At 36.6% G+C, this 25,711-nt stretch overlaps 2 protein-coding genes across 4 annotated transcripts in view; one reads left to right on the forward strand and one right to left on the reverse strand.

Moving 5' to 3' along the window:
* Flo2 (flotillin-2) overlaps positions 1-25,711 on the forward strand; it is a 176,078-nt gene that overhangs the window by 795 nt on the left and 149,572 nt on the right. The window lies entirely within an intron of this gene.
* LOC143358819 (uncharacterized) lies at positions 4,637-25,242 on the reverse strand. Its single transcript, XM_076796294.1, has 5 exons — positions 24,744-25,242; positions 14,871-15,688; positions 13,508-14,774; positions 6,205-6,783; positions 4,637-5,916 (listed from the first exon to the last, which is right to left on the reverse strand). The coding sequence occupies exons 2-5, from the start codon at positions 15,474-15,476 to the stop codon at positions 4,637-4,639; spliced, it is 3,732 nt and encodes a 1,243-aa protein (XP_076652409.1). The 5' UTR covers positions 15,477-15,688; positions 24,744-25,242.

Below are 25,711 nucleotides of genomic sequence, written 5' to 3' on the forward strand. Positions count from 1 at the left end.
ATACATATATTATCATGGGGGGACAATGAGAAATATAAACAACAATTTGATTAATCTAAAGTTAAATAAATAATGAAATTACCACATGCGAGTGTAATAATTGAAGTTATAGCTTAATCATGAAATGAAATGTAGGATAGAAACGTAGTATAGATCGGTAATAAACCGATAGACTAACCTTACGTATCTTGAAATTAAAATATTTGGGTCAATCATGTTTATATCGCATACTATCATGGATAGTATAATAGTAACAAAGTTAATGGAAATTGAAATGTCTTTTATGGGTTGGTAAAAGTAATTAGGATATAAAAACAAGATTGAGCTGAATAATCTCAAGGTGAAACCGATAAACGTACACGTAGGTTCGTATATACTCTAATTCTGCCAATTGAAAATAAGATCAGAGGGTTAACAATCTATGAAAGTGTAGCCATTACATACTTTATTAATAGAATACTGTGTGTATAATTATGTATCAGTGTCATAGTATTTTTAATAACCCTGCATACTTATAATTTTGTACATATCATCTTTTATGCGCTTCCTAATTTTCTAACCATTTAAACTAATATTTTAGTATTTTATACATAATCTGTGACATCAAATAAATTGCTAGGTAAAACTAATTCAACACTAGATTTACGGTACACTAAAAACAACTATATTACATTACTTTATAAAAAAAATGGGAATGTCTCTATCCAAATTTTTAGAAATTTTTTAAAATAACATGTAATAAAAGAAATAAATTTGTCGAATGGATGCATATTTACAATCTCAATGCTTGTAAATTAAAAACATTAGAACCCATCATTTTGACAAGTCTTGTAAACCTAGTGTTAAATATTTTAACAGAAAATCATTGAAATAGTCATTTTACATCAAATTCTAATGAAATCTGCACGAAGAAGACATGAAAAATAACTGAAGAACATGATAATATACTTCATATAAATGAATAAGCTTTAAAACATCTTCTATTTTCTTTTAAATAGCGTTTTGAAACAGAAAAATAGGAAGTAATTACGTATTATACATAAATAATTACATTAATTTATTGTTTTTGATAATTTTTCGATCATACTGAAATTTAGTTTCAGACCAATAAAATGAGATTAAATTTTTTAACATACTGAGAATCAATTAAGACTAATAAGATGGATGGAAAGGATATTAAAAATATTTCCGCAACGTAGTAGTATGGTCGGAAATATTTGCTGCGGATTGTCACGGAAGCGTTAAGTTGTAGATGCGTGACTCATCCAGAGTTTTACGTCGCCATCGAACTCCTGACATGCTTTTACACATAAAGTTGTCTTTTGTTAACACGTACAACTATCTGGGTCACTCGATTGTCCTGCAATGTCTCTTGCACGCAAATATGTAATTCATTATCTCTCACCTAACTCATTCAGAGGAATTACGTTGTACTATGGGAATATTGCGCTGTATGTGTGGCGGCCTTTACAGGGACGGGTTCTAATTACTATATGGTGCGTCACGAGCGATATTTACGTGGCGGCCATTAGCAGAACAAAATGACATGATTAAACAATTTCGTGTTTCGAAAATTTACGAGAAATAGATTACAAATTGTATAACACATGTTCATACAAACGATTTATGTAAGCAGCTGTAAAAAGTGTAGCGTTGCAAATATTTATGAAAAAGATTTACGTAACGTTATTGTAAAACATTTGTTATCACGAAAAATATTTATGTGTATAGTTTATGTAAAGCAGCCGTTAAATATCTTTTTGTTTTGTAAATAAAGTTTCACTCCAAAAGAAATTATTTTTATATGTTTTTAATTATTTTTAATGTTTTTTATTTTCATTTACGTTTAAGGGATCTTGTTTTTGTAAATTTGTTAGCTCGTAGATAAGTTTAGAAAACTTGTTATATGTATAAGTAGTTTATTTTATTACTAGGTACGTTATATTAGGTGCAAAAATAATGGTCGAATTCTACTGCTTTGTGTTCTAGAAGCAATTTTTTCTAATAAGTCTTCTTGCTTATTAAACGTTACAAAAATTATTTTAAGGTAGATAGATTGAGCAATAAATAAACTTTAAAATGATATATAACAAACAATACAAGGAATGAAGTTTATTAGGAAAATTATTTATAAAACACATTGAACTCATTCATTATTTTTGCATTACGGTATAATGTTGTGCAAAATGGATTCTCATATAAATATGTAAAAGAATATATAAACATAACAACATAATAATATATAACATATTAAACGTATATTTTATTGTATATAAATAATTCATTTTTACTGATAAGGATTTTGTTTGATTAGGAAGAGAGTAAAGAATGTATTAATTTTCTTTTATTTATGTTGTCATGTTATTTTGAGATTTTTTTCCTGTATGTTATAATAAGCATGTTTTTACTTGAAAATAAAGAACAATAGAATTACCCAATTTTACTGTATTTTTATCTTTTTTCGTTTATTATAGGGCGAACCAGTGAATTATATAATTTGTAATTATTCAATTTTTGTAGTTAAGTAGAAAATACTTTATTCACATTTGTAAACTAGTATAATAGACGCTGTAGTTATAAGCATTATAATTATTCAATTAAATATATTTATCGAAAGAATGCATTTATAAAATTAAAATTACACAACTATAACTGTACTGTTTTTATAAAACAATGGATCGTCAGTCTAATTGTAAAACAAGTAAAACGGACAGTCTAATTGCAACATAAGCAAAAACGGTTAGTCTAATTGCAAGATAAGCAAAACATGAAGGAAAAACTGGATTAGTCTTTGATAAGGCTTCTGCATTGATGTATTTCACGTGTTCAAATATAGCATATGATAAATGCACTGTCACTCAAAGACGCTTTCCATTTCTAATGAGTTTGTCAGTATCTAAGATAAATTATTACTGTCTTTTACAATTTCGTATGACGTGGTACATTATGCATTCTTTAAATAATTATTATTTGACTGCGGAGTTTATGCATTCACAGCATGTCAGATCTCCTAAAACCTTTGATAAGATATTTCCTCGAAGCACAACGCAGTCCATGATAAACGGAACAAATTCATTTTTATTGTAACAAATTTTTTAAAACTAGTTAAAAGATCTAGTAAAAAGACTAGTAAAAAGATCTTTGCACAACGATGTGCAATTTAATTATTACAAAAGAGCGTTCGTAGATTTCACTTTTCCTCTTTACTAAACATAATATTATTATATTGTGCATTATATATTTATATACAGGGTGTCCCAAAAATGTTATACTTCCTTAAAAGGGGTGATTCTTCCTAGAAAGGATGAATGTTTCTGTTCGTTAGGCATTCGGAAATGTTTTGCCGATTTTTATCAGTCACAATTCTTATAATTTTTACGATGAAAATAGTATGAACATAGAGCCATAATTTAATCGTGTTTCCTGAATTTCTCACACAGTACGTTGCATTTCAACTTTCATTTATTAATATATTCTTGAAAAACAGTACACTTATTAACAATTATATCAGACAAGAGAACAAAAACATACAATCACTCGACAAGACATGTAGTACTGTGGTGGACAAAAGAAAGTTTAGAATTGGAATTTCTGTATATATGAGTACTTAACAATACCTCTAATAACTTTGGCACTAGATGGTTTTTCATTTGTTGATAATTTTTTATTCCCTTTCGACGTTTTCTCGCTTCCATATTTTATAAGATTTAGATATTCATAAAAAAATCATTGCTGCTCTAAAACAAAATTTCAGTTTATACCAAAATTGTGACACTTATCGTATACATTACTACTTAAACTTTCTTTTGTCCGCCCACTGTGTACTTCCACAAATATTGTGACGAGAACATCAAGTTTCCTATAAGGAACAATTCATCGTTACTCTAACTCTGTAACACCTCTAATTAACACCCAAATAGTTATACATTTATAACAAGAACATAAAGAGTTCTACGGTTTTTCTTGAGAAACAATTCTAAACTAATTACGAATTTGATTAACTATGTTGAATTTGTAAAGTTCTTTCTTAATTTCAATATAAATTTATATATAATACAATAATAATTTTTTAGATGAACTAAACATAGCAAAATCTCTTACGAACTAATAAACATGTATGAAATTAATGACTAATCAATTACATTAGATGTTTGACACAAGAACAGTTAAAAATTAGAAATTACATATGGCCTTACAAAAATTCTCTTGAATGTGTTAGAATCTTCACTTAAATATATGATTCCATAAAAATGATTTTCAGTCCATGGGACTGCGCATATTCGTTGAACATCGTTTTCCACTATGTCGCGGTTTACAAATATTTTTGTGCTTCCCAACCTTTCCAATACCAACTTTTTTTCCATTTACCAATTTTATTTTAACATTTTTACTTTTCAAGTCCAATCTTTTCCTTTCATCCAGCAACCCATTCACAGGGGTTTGAACACCGATTCAAAGAAGTGTCGGTACTGTGTGCATTTAGTTTCTCAAGGCGCTCGTTGAAAAGTTGCAATAGAAGTCTCTACAAAAATACTCAACAGTATTAACAGCTACATCGAAACGACTGCGTCTTAATCTGCTTCCATCAAGGCTCTAATCAGCTACCCAACGAAGTAGTTTGGCTACTGAAACAACTTCACTGCCAAGACTCCTTAATCATATCAGCCGCCTTCTCTCCAATCATATAAATCCCCGCGTTCACGTGCCCCGTAGGTATGGTCGGCATAATGCTCGCATCGGCCACCCTCAATCCCTTCATGCCGTAAACCCTAAGCTTCGGATCTACCACGGCGTAGGTATCGCTCTCGGGTCCCATCTTTACGGTTCCAATCTCATGATTCATCATCGACGGCAGATGCTTGATAGCGCACCGCCAATAGTCATCGCTGGCGAACTCGAATTCCGTGCAGCCAGGGATCTTGATATCGTGCAATCTGCTCCCATACTTTCTGAAGGGAGCCGTCCTGGAGATGTTGATAGCATGCTTGATGCCCTCCAGGATGATCTCCACGTCAGCCGGATGCTCGAAGAAATTAGGATCCATTCTTGGCGGCTCGAAGGGGTTCTTGGACTTCAAAGTCAGCCTGCCGACGCTCCTGGGATTTTGCAGGATGGGCCAAATGGACCAGGCGTCCTGATTTTCGATTGGCTTGTAGACAGTATGGTACAGCTCGGGCGAGATTCTTAGAGCCTTTTTCAAGGGTATACCTCCGTCAGAGTGCACCGACCCAGCGGCGAACAATAGTTCAACGTCAGGCCTACTGTCAGGGGCGTACTTCGTCCTGATGAAGGCCAGAGCCTCCGCGCCACCTGGCATAGACATCAGGCCACTCCTATTCAGAAAGTATTGCACGAACACGCTAGGTCTAGCCAGTCTGCTTTGCAGCAAGGACACTGGTTGATTCACTATGAACGTTAGTCCCAGGAATCCTATGTGCTCGTACATACTATATCCTACTTTTAAATCCTTCAGCACTTTGATTCCTAGCTCCTCTAAGTGATTCCGAGGACCTATACCGGACAGCATTAGTAACTTCGCTGAGTCGATAGTCCCGGCGGACAGGATTACCTCTTTCGAGGAGAAGACTTGTTTGCGTTGATTGTTTTGGATAAACTCCACACCGTATGCTTGGTTATCATCGTTAATCAAGACTTTAGTGACCATCGCGCCTGTTGCTATGTCGAGGTTTGGACGGTTGACTCGTAGGTATGCCTTCGACGCGCTGCATCGGGTCCCTCTGTCTAGGTTCGCTTGGATGTAGGAGAAGCCGATTTGATCTTCGCCGTTGTAGTCTATGATCTTGTAGCCTAACTCGCGACCAGCTTTTAAGAACGCTTTCGATAGCTCTGTGTGGTAGGGCACGTGCTCCACGCACAAGTAGCCTTGGTCGCCGTGGTAGGAGGAGTTCTTGATACCTAGAAACGTAATGTTTCATTATACTCTCTCTCTCTCTGTTTTATAAAATTTATCGGAACGAAATAGTCTTATGATCAGTATTCATCTCACCGACACATGGTGAGACAAATGTCTTATTTACTCGCTATACAGTGAATTCTCAATATATGTCAACAACACTGGTCTCGCCAGCGTCATGTATCGTCCAGGAGACATACCCCGCGGTAGTGGGGATAGTTCCGCGACCTTTATCATCCAGGCCTTGGCGACATATATAGAGAAATATTTCCTAAAGTCAACAGACTCACCTGGCACGTTGAATTTCTCGCTCTTTATATAGTAGGGCAGGACTTCGTTGTAAGACCAGCCCTTATTTCCAAGAGCAGCCCAAATATCATAGTCCAGCTTGTTCCCTCTGGTGTGGATCATGTAGTTAAGAGAGCTGGTGCCACCTAGGGATTTCCCCCGGGGCCAGGAGCACTGTCGGTTGATCATCCCCAGACAGGCGTTCTTCTGCGGCTCAACGTTGTAACCCCAGTTGTAGTTCGACAGTTGAAAGTATCCTACGAGAATCGGGATCTGGTGGAGCACCGTCTCGGTTCCACCTGCCTCCAGAAGCAACACGTTCCATTTCTTGTTTTCCGAGAGACGGTTGGCAAGGACGGAACCTGCAGAACCGGCTCCGACGATTATGAAGTCGTATTTCTTGTTATTGGGGTCGACTCTGTTCAGGACTTCTGCCGGTGGCCCGTAAGTCCTCAATGATTCTAGCAGTGATTGAGAATTTATGGGGACGGCGAGGAACGATGCTAGGAGCAGCACACCACAGGCTACGTGCACCATATTGCTGTGAAGAAGTAAAGCAGTAATTTGGCAATGGACGTTAACTGCGGATTTTTATGTTAAATCAGAATTTTTCGAGACAACTGTTTAACCCTTTTGTTTATAAGCGGAAAAGGCTGTGGCCGGGTTTGGGGTCAAAATCGCCCCCGGGCCGATTTCAATCGGACCCGAACCATTCGATAGAATGTACAGGTAATTAGACACCTGTTAAGGTAGTTAGATTTTGTAATGCGTATAGATCAAACTGGTTTGACATTGTCACGCCGGGGGAAAGCTACGCATTCCTGTACTGCATGTTACTGCGTAACGATGTCTGGAAAATTCTTATCAAAAGAATTTGTATGCCTTCAAGAAAAAAAAAAAAAAATAGAACACTTGAACCAGAAGTTGCCGAAAAAATTAAACAGTAAATGGCACGATTTAATAATGTTTCTCTAACTGTCGCGGAATCCGGAAAAATGCAAAAAGATGCGTATGAACAGTTTTAAAAAAATGTTATTTTTCCCAAAATGATGTATTTCATTGAAGGGATGATTCCCGAGGTCATTCGAAGAAACTTTTTCCTTTGAGAAAATGTTCTCCGCAGATTTCTTAAGGAGTTATTAGAGGAAAACACGGACCAATCAGAGCGCGGCTAACACAAATCTTTTTCAAACTTTGGTGTACGATTTTGAAGAAATAAATGGTAGCTAACGCCGGACATTTGAAATAGACTACATTCATTCCAAGCATAGCTAATTACTTAACCATTCATGGATATCTACACGAGGCGCATGATCCCATTCGTGGCAACTCGAGAATCGAATCCAGCCATTATGTCATAAGCAAATGCAGTCTCTTTGGCAACAAGATTTCCCGAGTCTCGTTAAAATTTTTCTACACTTGTTTCACGGTTAAAATGTTTGGCGTTATGTTTCATTTATTAATTTAATCTTCGTACGTTCCACGGGGATGTTCCACACTGAGAATTCTTCACTTATATTCCATCCAATTGTATTTTAGTCACAATTTCGTCAAATGACAGCATGGTCGTGGAGACACAAAATATTGTACAGTATCCAAAATAGAAAGTGGAGGAATTTCGAGCAGAGGAACGTACGAGGATTAGGCGAGCCCCCTACACGTTCCGATTGATTTTGTAACGGCAATTGTCGCTGTCAAATTGTTGTTACCGTTATCCTCGGCACGAACAATCGAGTTAATCAGTCCCGTCGCTACCGAAAGACCGGACGATGTTACTTGTCCGCCAAAACTGCTTCTGGAGACCCAGTGTCCACTTTCCACTTCGAGATCCACCAGAGAAATGCGCTTTCTCGTTGCCGTTCACGTAATACTTACCGGGCTTGAGTAATGCCAACTTGGACTCCACGCGACCCCTTCTCGTGTTTTCTGTGTTCCAGCGTGCATCTATTTGATCTCGTGCACGTTTCACTTTTATACCCCGCACTCCTTTGCAATCCTATGGTACACTATTCTCCAGAAGTTTTAGATTAACTGTCTCACGCACTCTTGCGTCGACGCGTGCCATTTTAAGTGTAACAAGTCACAGCGAAAATCGTACAGTGCGTATTAACGAATATTTCGGCCGAGTTTAGCGACAGGATTTTGACAAAAATTGAATCACCGAACTTCCAGTTTCGTAAATTTCCATAACCTTTACCGGAACTAAAGAAATTATTTTTTGTTATAAAAATGTAACAGAAACAGAAGTGTGACTGATATTGACCTCGCATTAAAAATCGTACAATTTTAATATCTGCTGGGATATCTCAAATTCCTTTAATTTTATTTTTTATTTATGCCAAAAATTCTCTATCGTACAGGGTGACCAAAAATGCTGTATGTTCTTGAAAGGGATGATTCCTGAGATTATTCCAAGTAACTTTTTCCTTTACGAAAATCTTCTCCGCGGCTGCGTTAAGGAGTTATTAACGAAAAACGCGGACCAATCAGAGCGCGGCTACAGCGGACGGATCCCGCTGAGCGTGGCGTTGGCATTGGCCGAGCCGGAGTCCGTCTGCTGTAGTAGCCGCGCTCCGATTGGTCCGTGTTTTTCGTTAATAACTCCTTAACGAAGCGGCGGAGAATATTTTCGTAAAGGAAAAAGTTGTTTCAAATTACCTTAGGGATCACCCTTTTCAAGGGAAAACATTTTCGGGACACTTTGTATATCTCTGCGACACGAGAATCGACTGTACATATGTCGCGCTTTGAGAAACTATTAAGATTATTGCACTTTATGTGTCCTGTTCACGTTAACTATTTTGTTTATACATGTTTCCGTACTGATAATGTAATAATTATGTCGTTTTATTCAGCAGAGTTCACAACATCCTGCTGTTTCAGTTAGATCCGTGTAACCGTTACCATTGAAGTATAAAAATTTTCAAAATTGAAAGTTCATGTCTCTTTCCTGAGAACAGATTTTTCTATGACCAAAAAATTAATAAGCTAGCGTTTAAATAGCCCTAAACGTTGTGCACTGTAACGTGACCAAGAGTATCCATTTTCTGAGGATACATTCGTTGTCTTAATACTTATAAATGGTAATGTACTCCTACGTACGTTCCATCTGAGCAAATGTGCCATTATTTTTACCAAGTGCAGTCTCGTGTTCTTTGTACATCTTGTCAAGTATGTTTTTCAGGCGGAGATAGTTCAGTGATCTTCAGATACCACAATAGAACCTCGATTATCCGAACAGAATGTTATTCAGCGCACGATCACGTATTTACATGCTCAGCTTATGCAGTATCGCGGACGTTGATCGCATAAATTAAGTCCAACAATGGATTATACATTTTTTCAATAAATATAATTTTCGATGCATTTTAATAATACAAAATTATATATTTTTATGTAGAAATTCTTTCTGTGCTCAAAGGGACTTTTATACCCTTACAAAGCGGAATAAGAAACTGAAGTTGAATTTTACTCGACCAAAATTTTACAAATTCGAAGCTCTGCGAAGTTTAAAATATTGTTCAGGTTCACGAAGTTTAAATTTTTCAGTTCAACACGAGCGCAGAGAGAATGTAAAATTTTTGACGCGAAGTTACACGAGTTCGAAGGTCGTCGATTGCCTCGGTTAGAATTTAGTAATCCGTTAATGTTATGGAGTAATATATATTATAAAATGGTTGAACGAGTAACGAACCTTGGTCCCATGGCAATCGACCGTAAAATCGATCGCCGGTACGCATAGCTCTCCGACGGTTATGTTACGCAACAAGTTTCGAATCGGTTAGCAATTCAAATTCGAAAGTGAAATCACACACTTATAGAAAAGAAATTCTTTCTGTCTGGAATTGAAATTCTATCGGAATAATGAATTAGCGTTGGGAAAGTACTATACCTGCACGCCGCGAATTATTTTCAGTGTTCTAACCGTTCGGCGGTGCGTGGAATGTTTTAATTACAACCGGAAAAAGGAAGGAACCTGCTCGCGAATGTGTTCACAAAGGAAAAACGACTAAGATTGTTTCCAGAAAAAAATTCGGAAAAAACTCGACCGTGTAGTTTTCTTTATTCAGTCGTACATTTTAATACTTTACCTACCGGAAACTGATTAGGATCTCGAATGATTGTCCTGCATCGAAATGAAGCTGCAAAATCTTCCTTCAGCGTTTATTCAAAATGTGCAATATGTGATAGAATAGAATGGAAAATATGTTATCGAATAAAGCTATGAATAAATATTTTTATTTTGATTTAAGAACGCTGCGAACCTTCCAACCCAATATTATTTCTGATTGTTTGAGATCTAATTATGATCTTTTAAATCTAATTAGTCATCTATGTATATTTCCTGGGTCAACCTGAACAAATTTTTCACAGCTTTTTGTTACTACATTATATCATCACGTTTAAATATTCACGTAAATGGATATCTGTATTAATTTTCTATTTATTGATATTATAAATGCTTTTGTATGAAGACGGTTTTTTAAAAATTTATTTTTATACCATATTCATCGGCATTTCATGTATAAAAATAAGCAAAATCCAAGTCCTTATTTCTTGATCGAAATACCAGGCAATAAAAAATCATGTTTGCTAACATTTTTTTACATATAATTCAGTTTCATCACTGTTTTATTAAAAAATTGCAATAAAAACGGTATCGAATTTCCTATTTTGGGAATGTTGTTGCCTTAAACATTGACAAGTTTGATAATTTATAAAAATTCTATTGATTAAAAAGATACTGTTGAAAATCGTTACGTATTTAGCTCGAAATAATAACCACTATAAAAAAATGTTATGAAGAAATATAATGGATCTAAAGATAGAAACGAGGTGATGAAAATGTCTATTGAGAAATGTAATAAAAAATCGTTGAATGGGAGAATGTTTGAAAACATGATCGATGAAGGAATATTATTGAAGTCTTTTGTCTTGTAAAAAGATATGTAAAAACTAGAAGTTGGTCTGACGATAAAGGTGAACGGATGCCGAGGTCTATGTTGCAATTTTGGCATGAGCTTCGTAAATATAGTAGTTAGAATACACCGAGCAGCAGAACCAGTACGCAGTCGAAGGAAAAGTATATTTCTTGCAACCAGACGCTGGCTAATCATAAAAATAACCTTGCACCTATTCATAGCTTTCATGTTGCTAACCTGCAGAGCCACTCTAATTCCTTTTACTAAAACTATTTCGTCTTTTTGCATAGCTGAGTTAACATTATTGCACAAAAATTCGTTACTTTTTTATTTATTGCTGCCCAGCAGAGTCAAATATTGAACGCTATGTTTCTTCAATTTTGATATTATCAAATTAAAAATTAAGGGAGGTACCGTTCAATTAACTTTAATTTCATTTTTCTTAAATATCAAACACACAAAAAATTGAAATGTTTAACATACCTATAATATGTAGCGTGAAAGTAGTCCTGATAAAATTGAAGATATGTGTTCAACTTATACTGAAGATTGTTCACGCAGGCGATTCAAACTTCACGCGAACAAGTTCACAGTCGTTCTGCCGCGATTTTTCTGCCATTCGTGCGAAGGATAAAATGTATTTTATTTCGATTGGTTGAGGAATTAGCGGTTCACGGTTAGAATTAATTGGGAAATGGAAAGGGAACAAAAAGAAAGGGAACCTTTCGCCCTGGGTCTACTAGAGACAGTAGCTTTGACGTTGTGGTAGCTTTAGTACTATATTTTACGATATTTTAATAATTTTAGCAAAAATAATATTTTCTGTTCTCGGTTAATTACATATTACAGTGATTTCTCCATATATGTCGCTAAGGCCTGGATGATATACGTCGCGAAATTATCCCCACTACGGCCCCGAAGCTCGAGAGGCATCGGACGCCGAGCAGTGCAAACATAACACGGCTCAGGTATGTCTCCTGGACGATATATGTCACTGGCAAGACCCGTGTTGTTGACATATATCGAGAATTCACTGTATATGAAAGTATCGGTTCGAATAGCGCATTTAATGTCTTCTAAAGAAATAAATACGCAACAGTCAGTTTGTTTACGTTTCTTTATTTAACCCTCAGCAATTCCACAGTTTCTTATTTTTAGAAAAGGGATTTTGCAAACATAAATATTAACTTTTATGTCGTGTCGATTTTTTATGGTTGTATCAATTCGACAGCAAGGACCAAATGAAGTTGGAGCACGAGGGTCGGATGGTGGGGGTTAATTACAATCTTATATTAAAGTTACAGTGTATGGCACTTGGATAGCAAAGTTTACCTGAGACAACATAACTCTTTATTACATTTCCAAACGTTTGTCATTTATGGTTAAAGTTATAAAAATTATTCCTTTGTCATTTTAATCTTCTACGCAATCTATTTTTCATCCGACATTCTTACACGCATATAACATCCTTATACACGCATATTACATCCATATTTTAACATTCTTTGTTTATGGTTTACATTATTACCATATTTTATCGATATCTAATTTTTGAGAAATTAATGTTCGTACGAAATATCTTAGCATCGAAATCTCTCACCAGTATTAAATTTATGTTTGGCTACGTCGCAAAATCGCAGTTCTACAACGTTCAACGGTATTCTAACATAATCATCCGTCCTACTACGCTCGATCATGCAACAGGTTAATCATATATTCAACGTATCACGCTGTAAAGCGTCTAACGTTCTAGGTTAACGATCCAAATCACACAGGGTCAACAACAAAAGTCCACGTACACCTAATGAATTCCAAATATTTAAACAAAACAATAACATTACATATTTTATGGATGTTGGTCCACTTGTTATATAAAATTGAATGGATTTAAAGAATTAATTAATAAAGCAGAAATCATAAAATTTACTATACTGTCAAGAGGGAAATATTCACAAAGTCTATTCTTGTGCTTATTATGAGCAGTGACTATAGATATACCGATTGTTTATAGATTTTCACTTACTTTCGGTTTATTTGTATTTTTATGAAAATATCCTCACCTTTCCAGAAACAGCTCAACGTCAATTAATAAGTGCATTAATATTCATAAAACGTGTAAAATATTTTTTTCGTCTGAAATATTCGAAGCTCGTTAAATGTACATAAACTGCCATGATAAACTATGAATTCTTTATACAAACATCAATAATAAATCCTTAAAGTCTAGTTCAACACCAACAATGTACATAGTTCCAAAAACTATCACAAAAGACTATCATCATCGTCATCATCATTATTATAATTTATTTTTAAAATATGTCGAACAACAAGTATTCCTACAGTTCGCCATTTTCTAAAAACAATTAGAAGAATCACTATCATCATCTCGTCGTCGCAAAGTCCAGCCAGTCGCCCTTAATAAGATCCGCGCCCTTCTCGCCGATCATAATAACCGGCGCATTGGTATTTCCGCTGCTGATAGTCGGCATAATGGACGCATCGATCACCCTCAGACCTCCAACCCCGTAAACCCTCAATCTAGGATCCACCACAGCAGTGGGATCACTCGGCGGTCCCATCTTTGTGGTCCCGACGGGATGATAGATCGTCATAGAAATATGCCTAATGTGGCACTCCCAATAAGCGTCCGTGGCAAACTTCAAATGCTTGCACCCTGGCAGATTGACCCGGTACGCTCTGGACCCGAACTGCCTGAAAACCTTCGCCTCGCTGATTTTCATAGCGAGCTTGGCGCCTTCGACCAACGTAGCAATGTCCCTGGTATCAGCGAAGTAGTTAGCGTCGATGATAGGACTGCTGAAGGGATTGGAGTTTCTTAACCTGACGGTGCCGCGTGATCTAGGTCTCAGCAGTAGTGGCATGATGGTCCAGGCGTCCTTGTCGGCGATGGGTTTGTAGACAGCGTCGTAGACCTCGTCGGTGATTCCCAACACCCGCTTCACCTGAACTCCGGCGTCAGAATTGATGGAAGCTGGCGCCATGTGAAACTGAATGTCAGGATAGTCGATGGACCTATTGGCAAACTTAGTGTTGACAAAGGCGTAGCCCTCGACCCCTCCCAGGGTGGTCATAGGCCCCCTACCATTGGCCACGTAGTGCATGGTGATTGGCGCCGCCTGGAGACGGTTCTGCACTATCGCGACTGGCTTATCGATCAGAAAGGTCAATCCTCCCATGCCGACGTGATCTTGAAGGTTATCCCCGACTCGGAGGTCCTTGATCACGGGGATGCCTAACTGCTGAAGGTGCTCGCTGGGTCCTATCCCCGACAGCATCAGGATTTGGGCGCTGTTCACCGCACCGGCCGAGAGGATCACCTCTTTGCGAGCTCTGACGATCTGCCTGCGACCGTCGCGGTAGAACTCGACGCCAGTGGCTCGCATGGTCACTGGGTCTACCAGGACCTTGGTCACGTGCGCGTTCATGGCCGTGTGGATGTTCTTACGGAGTCTCACGGGCCGAAGGAACGCCTTCGCTGTGGAGCATCGGCTGCCTCTACGGATGGTTCCTTGGGCGATCATGAAGCCTGTCTGACGCTCGCCGTTGATGTCCCTGTTCTCGTAGCCCAGCTCCACCCCCGCCTGCACGAACGCAACCACCAGGGGCGTTTTCCACGGGGCTTCCTGTACCTGTGAGATAAGCAAAATGGGGAATGTATCTGATTTTTGCGGAGTCCTATCCTACGACCTAATCACCTAATGCGTATAAGATCATCTCTTACGCACCGTCAGGTAGCCGCCCGTAGAGTGGTAGGCGCTCTTCTGCAGATAAGGGTTGCGATTGTCCTCGGACTTCTTGAAGTAGTACAAAGCCTGATTGTACCCCCAGCCAGGATTGCCGAGGGACTCCCAGTAGTCGTAATCATGGCGGTTCCCTCGAACGTAGAGCATGTAGTTGAGCACACTGGAACCACCTAGAACCTTGCCCCGGGGCCAATTGCAGCGGCCACCCTTCATCGCCAAGCAGGCCCTGCCAGTTGGTTCGGTTTTATATTTCCAATCCAGCTTCGTCAGCTGAAGATAGGCAGCCAACGAAGGCACATCCGTTATTTCATTCTCGTCTGGCCCGGCCTCCAGTAGAAGGACATTCCAATCCGGGATTTCTGATAGTCTGCTAGCAACCACTGCCCCTGCAGAGCCTCCTCCAACCACGATGAAGTCGTACTCCGGGTACAAGGGGTATCGGTTGATGGGTCGACTTTCCGGGTCCAGTTGGTCGTAACGGTAGTAGGACAAACCTGCTATTAGCAAGGGGATCAGCCATAGGCTGGTTCCCATGAGACCCAGGGCCCCCTTCAAGGCGGACGTTACCACTATCGCGCTGAACACCATGCTTCCTCAATTGGAATTTTGAACGTGTTTGAAGAGTACAGGGTGGTTTGATTGAATTGCGTGGCATAACGTTGCGAAGGATGCTGTTAGAGGATGTCTGGAGGCCGGGTGCCTAATCTTTCGGTCCTAGGTACTTTGAACGGTGAGTGGGAGATTATGGTAATCATCGTGGAGTCGGCGGGCCTGCCGAAGTCTTCATGGGGACGATTGTCCTGTAAATAAATTTTATCCTGTGATTAAATTTAATCCTCTTATAACGCGGTGCAAACAATGCGACAATCTCAAACAATTTGCGAACACCCAACGCGACAAATCTTGGTCATATCTTAATTTTTGTTTCGTTAAACAAGTACAATTTTTAGAGGCATCTTCATGGGGACGATTGTCCTGTAAATAAATTTTATCCTGTGATTAAATTTAATCCCCTTATAACGACGGTGCAAACATTGCGACAATCTCAAACAATTTGCGAACACCCAACGCGACAAATCTTGGTCATATCTTAATTTTTGTTTCGTTAAACAAGCACAATTTTTCGAGGCATCTTTATGGTTGCCAATTACAATGAATATTGTAAAGCGTAACTGTTTGGAGTAGAAGAAAGTTAAAATTCCTTATAAAATATGTCAGTCATTCAATTTATCAGATCTGACGATTATGTTATTTTGTCAAAAAAAAAAGGAAACATATTTGAAACATACTTGTGAGAAGTTTAAATTTCATACTGGCCTATTAATTGTTTATTCTCTTCAGTCCCGCGCAAGAGCATGTCTAATTAATCAAAGCCATTAACACACTACAAGGTTGTTAGAAAGTATATTATATCACCGCCCATGGAATTTATATTTGCTGTTCTTCCTTCCTCTCTGTTAATATTCTACACCTACATTATACTTTTGGCATGACGAGATCTTGTGTTATGCGTTCCCATTATATTCATATTAATAGATTATATAAATTGTAATATAATTTACTGTAAAATTAAAACGACTTTACGAGTGGGAACAAGTTGAAAGTGTAAAATACATTTTTTTTCGAATGAACTCTACGTTTGAGAAAGTCGAATGTCATCGATTATGTCATAAAAAAAATATGCCATCTTGTAGAATATATGTATATTTCCAGGAATCAGAGTTAAAGAGAATATAAATGCGCATAAATATCGCGTAAATTTAAATGAATGTACATAAATGCATATAAAAATTTCTACAAGAAATTTCGAGCCAGTAAAAAATAAATAATCTGAAATTTAATCTCATAAATTCAACTACACACCGTGTTATTGAAAAAATGTGAAAGCAAGATCATGGAAAGGAGAATACTCGAAGAAACAACGAAAGACGAAATTAGACGCTGTTGGCTCACAATCGAGCGACTAATCAAATAAACATCGAGAACAATTGTTTCCACAGGCAGAGAACTTTCATCGAGCTAGCAAATGTCCATTTAGCCTGCGAGTATAGTTCACATTGTCACCGGACATTCATCGTTTTTCCCACAATAGCGTATCTCTGCGAACGCTTTATTATCGATCGAAGCTACATACAGCACACAAATGCGTCATTAGATTAGATTAATTAACCTGGAAACGAGTGCATTGTACAAGCACAATAGCGACCTGATAAACATCGATACAGCTTCTTCGCTGAACGTGTTGTGGAAAATGTTGTCCATTGTGTCGGACTGACTATCCCGTTCGCCATATACATTCACTGGTTCCAAGGAGGACCCCCTCAGTGGTGGGGATCGAAGGTTGACAGTTACGATAGAAATCTTTGCGACAGTTACGGAGAGAATACTGTACCCTGTTATGGGACAGCCTGTAACGTCTTCGCATCGCTGAAAGGAGAGGAAAATGGCGACGGAAGGATGAAGGAAGGAGGAAGGGCTCGAGGAAATGTCTTAAATTTTAATTGCTCGGTCGGCTAGGTTTAATTTGACGCGGGTCGCGACGGTCCGTTAACTCGCGGCAACAAATTGACGAAGTTATGTCGTCGCCGGTGGAAAACCGAGGAGATGGTGATCTCATAACGGGGAAAGGAGAAAGTGTTCCACCAATGTAAACCTTCGCCACGCACGTTTCCCCTTCCTCCCGTGGTTACGTTACTTACGGAGCGACCTCTCTCTCTTTCTGTTCCGTTCTTCGGCTTCATTGCCAGCCTTCCTGACCGTGAAAACGATTTTAACCCTCGTTCGTCCCCCGTTCTCAATTTGACACATTTTTCAGGTAAGGGACAACGTTACTCTGCCATTTGCAAAACAATTGATCTGAAATTTTGCGACTTTTATAGCTTTCAACGTGAAATATACATTTAGTATTGTCTACAGCAAAACATGGTACAGAAAGTGTGACAACATTTGTTACGAAAAGGACACACATTATTTTCACGTTCTTTTTCCAAGTCCTTTGGCTATGAATTATTCCATTAAAAATTACTTTCTGCAAGGTAGAATTCTACCTTGTAAATAAGGCACTTCTATAAGAATTTTTAACCGTTAAATGTAAATTTGCAAGTGTTCGAGCAACACACGGAAAATATTCAGTTTGATTTATAACTTTGAATATCGCGTGCTTTGTATTTCACTCGCGCTCTAATTTTATTTTAACTATGAATAAACTATGAATCTGATTTGTTCTAATTTCTTCGAATATACTAAATTGAAGAAAAAATTTTCTATATACGAAAATTGTTTGAAAACCGATACGTCCAATTCGTAAAAAAAGAAAAAACAAATAGAAATGTATTGTCCCAAGGGTCAATTTATTTTAAAATTACCATTTATTTTAAAATTATTATTTCAAAATTACTTTAAAATTATTTAAAAATCATTACTTAAAAATTATTTTAAACTTTATTTTAAACATACGTGACAAATCTGATTATAATCGCAATGCAAATTACATGCACAGTAAAAAAGCAGGAACAAAGCGAAAGAAAGTAACTCGCCCGCGTTAAACGAGCAAACGCCACTGTGATCTATAAGAAACATCAATCTAAATCTCGAACTCAGGGAGCACTTGGGGAGAATATTACTCGAGACCGTTTGAAATTACACTTTTCCATCGTTTATTGACAGCCTACAGAACGTGCATTTTCCACCGAGAAAAGAAAAACCGAACTCTCGTCGCATGAGAAAGTTTTAAGGAGACTGTCTTAAATCAGATCGTTTGCCGTAACACGGAAAACGATGTCGAACGATGCTTGTTCAATAGTAGGAAGAAAAAACGAAAGAGAAACTAGCAATTCGTTCGATAGAATCGTTCCTGTGATTATCTTTTAACGACAGGTGTCTGTCCTTAAATAAATATCGTTCGAGACTGAAATCAGTATTCTACGACTGTCTACTGTAATTTGTTAGTCGACAGTACACACTTTTTAATCTTTTCCAAATTGAATTTAAAAACTTATATGTAATATTCTTAACTTTGAATTTAACTTAATAGTTTAATTTAATATTTTCAATTTTGAATTTAATTGAATATTTTCAACTTGGAATGCAATTTAATACTTTAATTCAATATTTTTAATTTTGAATTTAATTTAATACTTCAATGTAATATTTTGAACTTTGAATTTATTTTAATACTTGAATTTAGTATTTTTAATTTTGAATTTCATTTAATGCTTCAATGTAATATTTTCAACTCCGAATTTAATGTAATGCTTTAACTTAATATTTTATATTAATAAAAGCGTATAAAAATCCTGTTTAAATGTTTTAGAATTATGGCTAAATATATTAACTTTTTCATACATTTTTATTTTGTTTCACATTTTTGTTCTTACTTTCGTTTAAGTATGTTCGAACGTTTAATGCAGAAAACAATTTTTTCGACAAATTCAACGATTTTACAGTTGAATATTTTTTGATGGCGGAATTCGGATTTTGTCGCGGGTGCGGGAATAAAATGCGGCGTCCCTGGCACGGTGCCGTGAAATTTCTGTATCACGTAAGAAAGTAACGCGGAAGCTGGCTGAACTTTTCTTTCTAAAATTGCTCATTCAGTCGGCTGCGGAAGGAGGCTCCGGCACTATTTTTCTAGGCCATTTCGCGAACTCACGAACTACGTTCTCTGCGCGTACTATAATAACGTTTTTCTGCCGAGCCCTCTTTATCTTGCTGCAATTAAATATAATATTACATTTTTTTATTATATTATTATTATTATTATTATTATTATTATTCCTATTACGATTTTTTGGATTAATTCTTGAAGCAGCACTAATGCTAGGGGGACTTGTGCCGGACACTTAACCCATTATCTACTAGTGATTATTCCATAATTTTTGGAAGTCTATGCCCCATAGCTGAAGATTTTTTAATACAAACTTCAATAATAAATCAACAAATTTTCGGATGGTACTTATATACAAACACATTTTTTCCTAACAAGCCCAAATAAAAAAAAGTTCGTAAAAAGCAAATTTTTTTTTTTCGTGATTGAGACTAAATATTTTTTCCAAAATTTTCATTAGGTGCATACCATCTAGTAAACATCTAGCTTGACAGAAAAACTCGTTTGGTTCGTTTATAAAAGAGTTATTCTGATTTAAAGTGTGTGCCAACAATTATGTGAGTGACTGTATTACATTTCCCATTGTTTTGTTTGTTTTGGCCGGATTAGCAGTTCCTTTACGGCAATGTTACGATCCAGTATTTTTCTGCGGCTTATATATTTCCTGCAGTGGGTAATGATATGTTTAGACGCAAGTGGAGCGCGGCAAGTTCCACTAAATGGCTGCGATTTGGTAATAACTACAAGCAGGGAGGATTGTTTGTTCTTATCTGTCTAACTTTTCCTGTTTCAATATTTATCTGGACCTGACATCGTTTAAATAATATGGGTATAGTGTATGCGTTATGTCCGGTTTAAATGTGTACACGTAGGTAGTTATTTCCCTGAATATTCGAAATACGAAAAAAATTATTTAGATAAATGTAGACTACGGATTTTTATGCAAAATAAAAAATAATTTGTATTAATTGCAACACACAGGCGCCACATATATGTTTATTTTTTTTTTCTTAATGACGTTATACAGTTGAAAATAATGCTACAGTATTTTTAAATTATTTACATTTTTTTTACTGTTTTTCATTTAATATATTAAGTTGTGCCATAAACACTATTTGACATTTGCATGCATGTATATTTGCTTAAACAAGTATGCTTCTGCCGCAACTGCAAAAATCCCTTGTGCTATGTGTTGTTAAATAAGTCGATAAATAAATTGGGGACGTAACTTCTCGGATTTATGTGTGTCTGTTTCTTTCTCTGTTCAGTCGTCTAGCGCGTAAAGTAGGATGAAATGCCATAGAAAGTTGGCGTAATTTTTAGGATTTCGTAAGTTGCGTAATTATGCGAAACCGGTCACAAACGTTTCCAACAGAAACGCAACGCGCAATGCTCATCGTTTGTTTTCTCTTCCACTTCGCCGTATTAACCACAATTAACTCATTAGCTGTAATTTACGACTCTGTGCGAAGTATTCACAGAATTCTAATTTTTGTGTCAGTTGAAAATTTGCATACCAGGTAGGTCAAAATATTATCTTTTTTCTTTTTAATATCTTATATCAGTTTTATGACGCCTTTCAAAGAAAAAGTTATTATACAATGTAAGTATAAATCGCATTCGATCAATCACTGTGCCTAGATTAATTATACTTATTTTTAAAGCGCAAATGAATATTAAAAAAGATATATATATATATATATATATATATATTAACTAATTTTAATGAAAAAAAATTTAATACCTCTTTCTTAATATTCATTATGCTTTAAAAATAAGCATAATCAGTATAGGCACAGTAATTAGGTCTCTTACCTTGGTTGTAATTTTGAAACAATTTTTTTTCTACCTGCTACAGAGAATATCTCAGTAACTATTAATTTTTTACCACATATACCTCTATAGTTTTTTTATTCGCGGTTTGATTTTTACCCTGAACAATAAAGAAACTCAAGGTGACGTTTCTTTCTCTATAAAAAAGTAAAATAGAAAATAATTAATTATCACATTATACGCTACTTTTGAAACCATATAACTATTGTTTCAACCGTTTTTTCTCATATCCAATTAATTTACAAGGTAATTTGGGTGGTACACCTGGCTGAATCAGTCTGTGTAGTCGTCGGAATGATAGGAATTTCAGTATAGTAGGTTCGTTCGATTCTAGAACTTCCGACAACCGCTATGAATATTTCACGCGGCCCATTTGAATCCACGATGTTTAATTCACGTTCGATCGCGGCTCAATTTTCCTAGCGAGCATTGTCTCACGACTCGGCGTCGCGTCGCCTAGTCGCTCTTACACAATCAATTACGCCCACTGAATTTTCTCGCGTGTAATCACCCGTGCGCTCGTATCCGCTTATTACCGCCTCGTGACACCTGCGCTGCACACAGAGCGCGCCATCTTCGTGGAGCGCGTCTTTCGAGTGGTTCGAAAGTGCAACGAATTTTTTTATTAGACTCTAGGCGCAAATTAAGAGTGCACGCTGTGAATGATAAACAATTGATTTCTTTTTATAGGGAATTTTGAAATGCAATCTTCCTAGAGTAATGTGAGCGGTGAGGTGGGCTATACAAAACAGCATCACAATTTTTTGAAAATACAGTGATTCTCTATATATGTCGCCAAGGCCTGGATGATAAACGTCGTGGAATTATCCCCACTACCGCTTGGCCCGTGAGGGACCAATTAGCACGAGAGGTCTCGGACGCTGAGGTGTGTAAACATAACATGGCTCGAGTATGTCTCCTGGACGATACACGACACTGGCAAAACCCGTGTTGTTGACATATATCGAGAATTCACTGTATTCAGAAAATTAAGTGTTATAAATATAATTTGTATTCCATTTTATCTATATAACTATTTTATAACGTTTATTTTATACGTCCTATATTATGCATTTATATCTTTTTGTGTAACCTATTATATATGATTTCATAAAATTTACATATTTTATTTTTTAGTTTATTTACTGATCTCTTTTACGCAATTTTACTGATATATTTATTTATTTAATGTTATTTATTCTAAATGATTTCATAAAGATTATGTAAGTAGTTAATTTTTGTAATTTATTTTACCTAGTTCAATTATTTGTCATTTAATGTTATTTATTTTGAATTTTTCCGTAAGGATCCTATAAATCATTTTGTGTTTCATTTGTAAATGCTTACGCATTTCTATTTTGCACAGTTTGAGATGGTTAGGTATGCAATAAAGAGAGGTTAATATTATTATTAAATCTGTAAACGTCAGATGTAAGTTTATTCCGTTATACAATCTATGTACCGACACAATGCGTTGATTGTCTCAATCACTTCAACCGCCAACGCGATGATTCCGAATGATCCCAAGCAATCATGGACAACCGCGCACGTTTAATTCTCGGTGTACCTGGCATTCATCCGCGAGGTAATTTCCAACTAATGTGCCCCTTTACAACGGAGTCACGTGTATCCACTTTTCCACGTGCTTTAAACCGTTTAGCCTTTTATCCCTTTATCTCGATAGATTTTCCATTTTTTCTCTCATCTTCTCCTCTTTGCTTCTGTTCCATTTGAATATTGAACAAAACACCATACGATTGACCATGGATTATACTGGGTGGACCAATAACTTTTACCACTTCGAGTATTTCTGTTATTTGTAATAATTTGAAAAAATGATATATACAAGGCGTACATTGTATGAAGTGGCGTATTTGAAAATAATTCTTGTCAATTCAACGCGAAATAACAATACTGTTTTAAACGTTAGTTACCAAATAGTATTTACTCAACCTTATATTGAAAACGAAAGGCAAACCAGACCTTGGCAAACCAGAAATTTCAAACCTTCACCTTGGCAACCCAGAAATTTTTAACTTTTTGCTATATAATCCTGTACATCTTGACGAGACAATGCCAAGAATCGAAATTTCAAGGCCAGGAATTCACTGGTTCAAAAGTTATGAAAAGTTAAAGTTAAATTACCTAAAAGTTCAAGTTACCTAATCCTAAGCTAACGTAGGTGTCAATGCGACGCTGACTCTGTATTAAAAAAAAGATGTTTGACATATTCACTGACAAAATTTAATTAAAACAGCAATTTTTTAAATTAAAACAATTAACTTGTAAAATTGAAAGAAAAAGTAAATGAAGAATAATATACTAGCCTTATTCCGCTGAAGAAATTAATAACACATTGACAAGGATAATATGAGGATATTGATAAGAATAAAATAAGGATATTAATTGAAATCTGATATTGATACTAAGAAGAGCAAAATAAGGATACTGATAAGAATAAAATAAGAATATTAATTGAAATCTGATATTGATACTAAGAAGAGCAAAATAAGGATACTGATAAGAATAAAATAAGAATATTAATTAGGATCTAGTGTAAATGCTAAGAAGAATAAAATAAAGATACTTCGTTACATAGTCGAACTGATTTCGTAACTATAATTTATTCTTATTCTGTTGGCACCGATACAAGTATCCAATGACATGCAAACTGGATTGCAGTGCTTTTTAATTGAATAATTGACAGATCAATTTTCACATGAAACACTTTCCTTTCGTAGTGTGACATTTGCTAATGATTATGAAAGTAGCATAATCCGTATATTATTAGTTCTCAGACGAAATTTTACCAATACAATTAAAAAATTTTTTTATATCATATCTTATTTGTTTTGTATCAAATTATCTTTTAAATTATTTTTCCATTTAAGTATTTCACGAATTACACTTATAAAACGATCAGTCACATTGTTTAAACTATAGAAATGTTTCTTACCGATTTTGTAAAAGGAATTATATAGCTCATTCATTGAGTATATTTGTTTATTAAAACAAGAAATATTCACAGATTAATATGTCGACAAATGTACCAAAAATTACGACTAATATGTAAAAAGAAAAGTAGCAGCTAAAAAATTGAAACAGTAGGACAATTTTTAAAAATACCAACGACACAATGTCATTGAAAATAAGAAGATGGTCCTGTTACCAGGTTAGGGCATTCGCGCACAACGAGATTGTCAATTACATACCAGCACGACTAGAAAATCACAATCAGAAGTGTTGTAAGTCACTGTATGGAGTTACAGGGCCATTTTTCAAATATAATAAAACTTCAGTTACCGGGACCAGACCAAACATTATCAAACCGGACGAATTCACGGTATCAAACTTTCTCTGATCGTGAGAGGGAATTCCCTACACGCTCCCGGACCTCGAATTTTAGCTCCACTCACCTTCGATCCTCTCGTCGACTTCCGGTGTAGAAAGTTGCCCGTCAAATCCGCCGACCGTTCACGATTTTGACCTTCGCCGACCGATCGATGATCCTCACATTCCCTTGAAGGACCAGCGGACCCCTATCACTTCGATTATATCGGGTGACACGATCCGATAAGAAAAAAAAAAAAAAAAAAATAAGAAAAATGTTAGATTTTCGGCGGATCCGTCAGTGGCGCCTAACGGATAACGATACGATTGCCGAGTGACCGCCACGGAACCGGTAATGACACTCGGAAGAACTATACGGTACTGTTCCGACACAACACTCCCTACTCGTTTCACTCTCACCGTCCTTGTTGGTCTGGCCGGTGACTGAATTTCCTCGTCCTTCCCGGCCGTGCTTTGGCAGTGAAAGTATTCTCTTCCTGTGGTTACCTACGCACACCTATCCCCCTCTTCAGAATGTGGTAACCACCGGTGCTTACACTGACGCAGCCATTACCAGACCGTGCGGTGTGTTACTCCGGCGAGGCTCCCCCTGATCCCGAGGCTCTTATGGTTGCCGTTGCCTCTTTCACGCGGGCGCGCGGCACCCGCAGAATTTCGACTACGGCACTTTCGATTTTTATTCTGGAAATTCTGGAACAAGCTTCAATTTTACCCAGTTGCCGTTCATCGCGCGATAAACATACTCCGGGACGAAAAGATGGCGCATCTTTCATTTTTTAAACGTTTCCGTGCTCGTTCTTGGACATGCTTGGTGTAGAACTATACGAACGTAGTTCAAAATTGAATTTTATCATTGCTCAATAGTTAGTTGGTATGCTACAAATATGATCAACAATGGAATCATTTTATATCCGCATCCAGCTTAAACGCTAATTCGAATAAAATGAACGTAACTATTAGATTGCGCATCTTTGTGGAAAATAAAAATTGTTTGCACTAATTGTAAGACGTAGGAACCGAATTTATTTCGCTT

Source organism: Halictus rubicundus, chromosome 11, assembly GCF_050948215.1.
Source record: "Halictus rubicundus isolate RS-2024b chromosome 11, iyHalRubi1_principal, whole genome shotgun sequence".
Taxonomy (NCBI): domain Eukaryota; kingdom Metazoa; phylum Arthropoda; class Insecta; order Hymenoptera; family Halictidae; genus Halictus; species Halictus rubicundus.

Excerpts from the sequence above, each read along its gene's own strand:
- LOC143358819 (XM_076796294.1), bottom strand. The coding sequence starts at position 15,476 with ATGGTGTTCAGCGCGATAGTGGTAACGTCCGCCTTGAAGGGGGCCCTG. Across the intron at positions 14,775-14,870 it reads CTACGGGCGGCTACCTGACG|GTACAGGAAGCCCCGTGGAA; the intron begins GTGCGTAAGAGA and ends CTTATCTCACAG. Across the intron at positions 6,784-13,507 it reads GGACTTTGCGACGACGAGAT|TTAACGTCCATTGCCAAATT; the intron begins GATGATAGTGAT and ends AAAAATCCGCAG.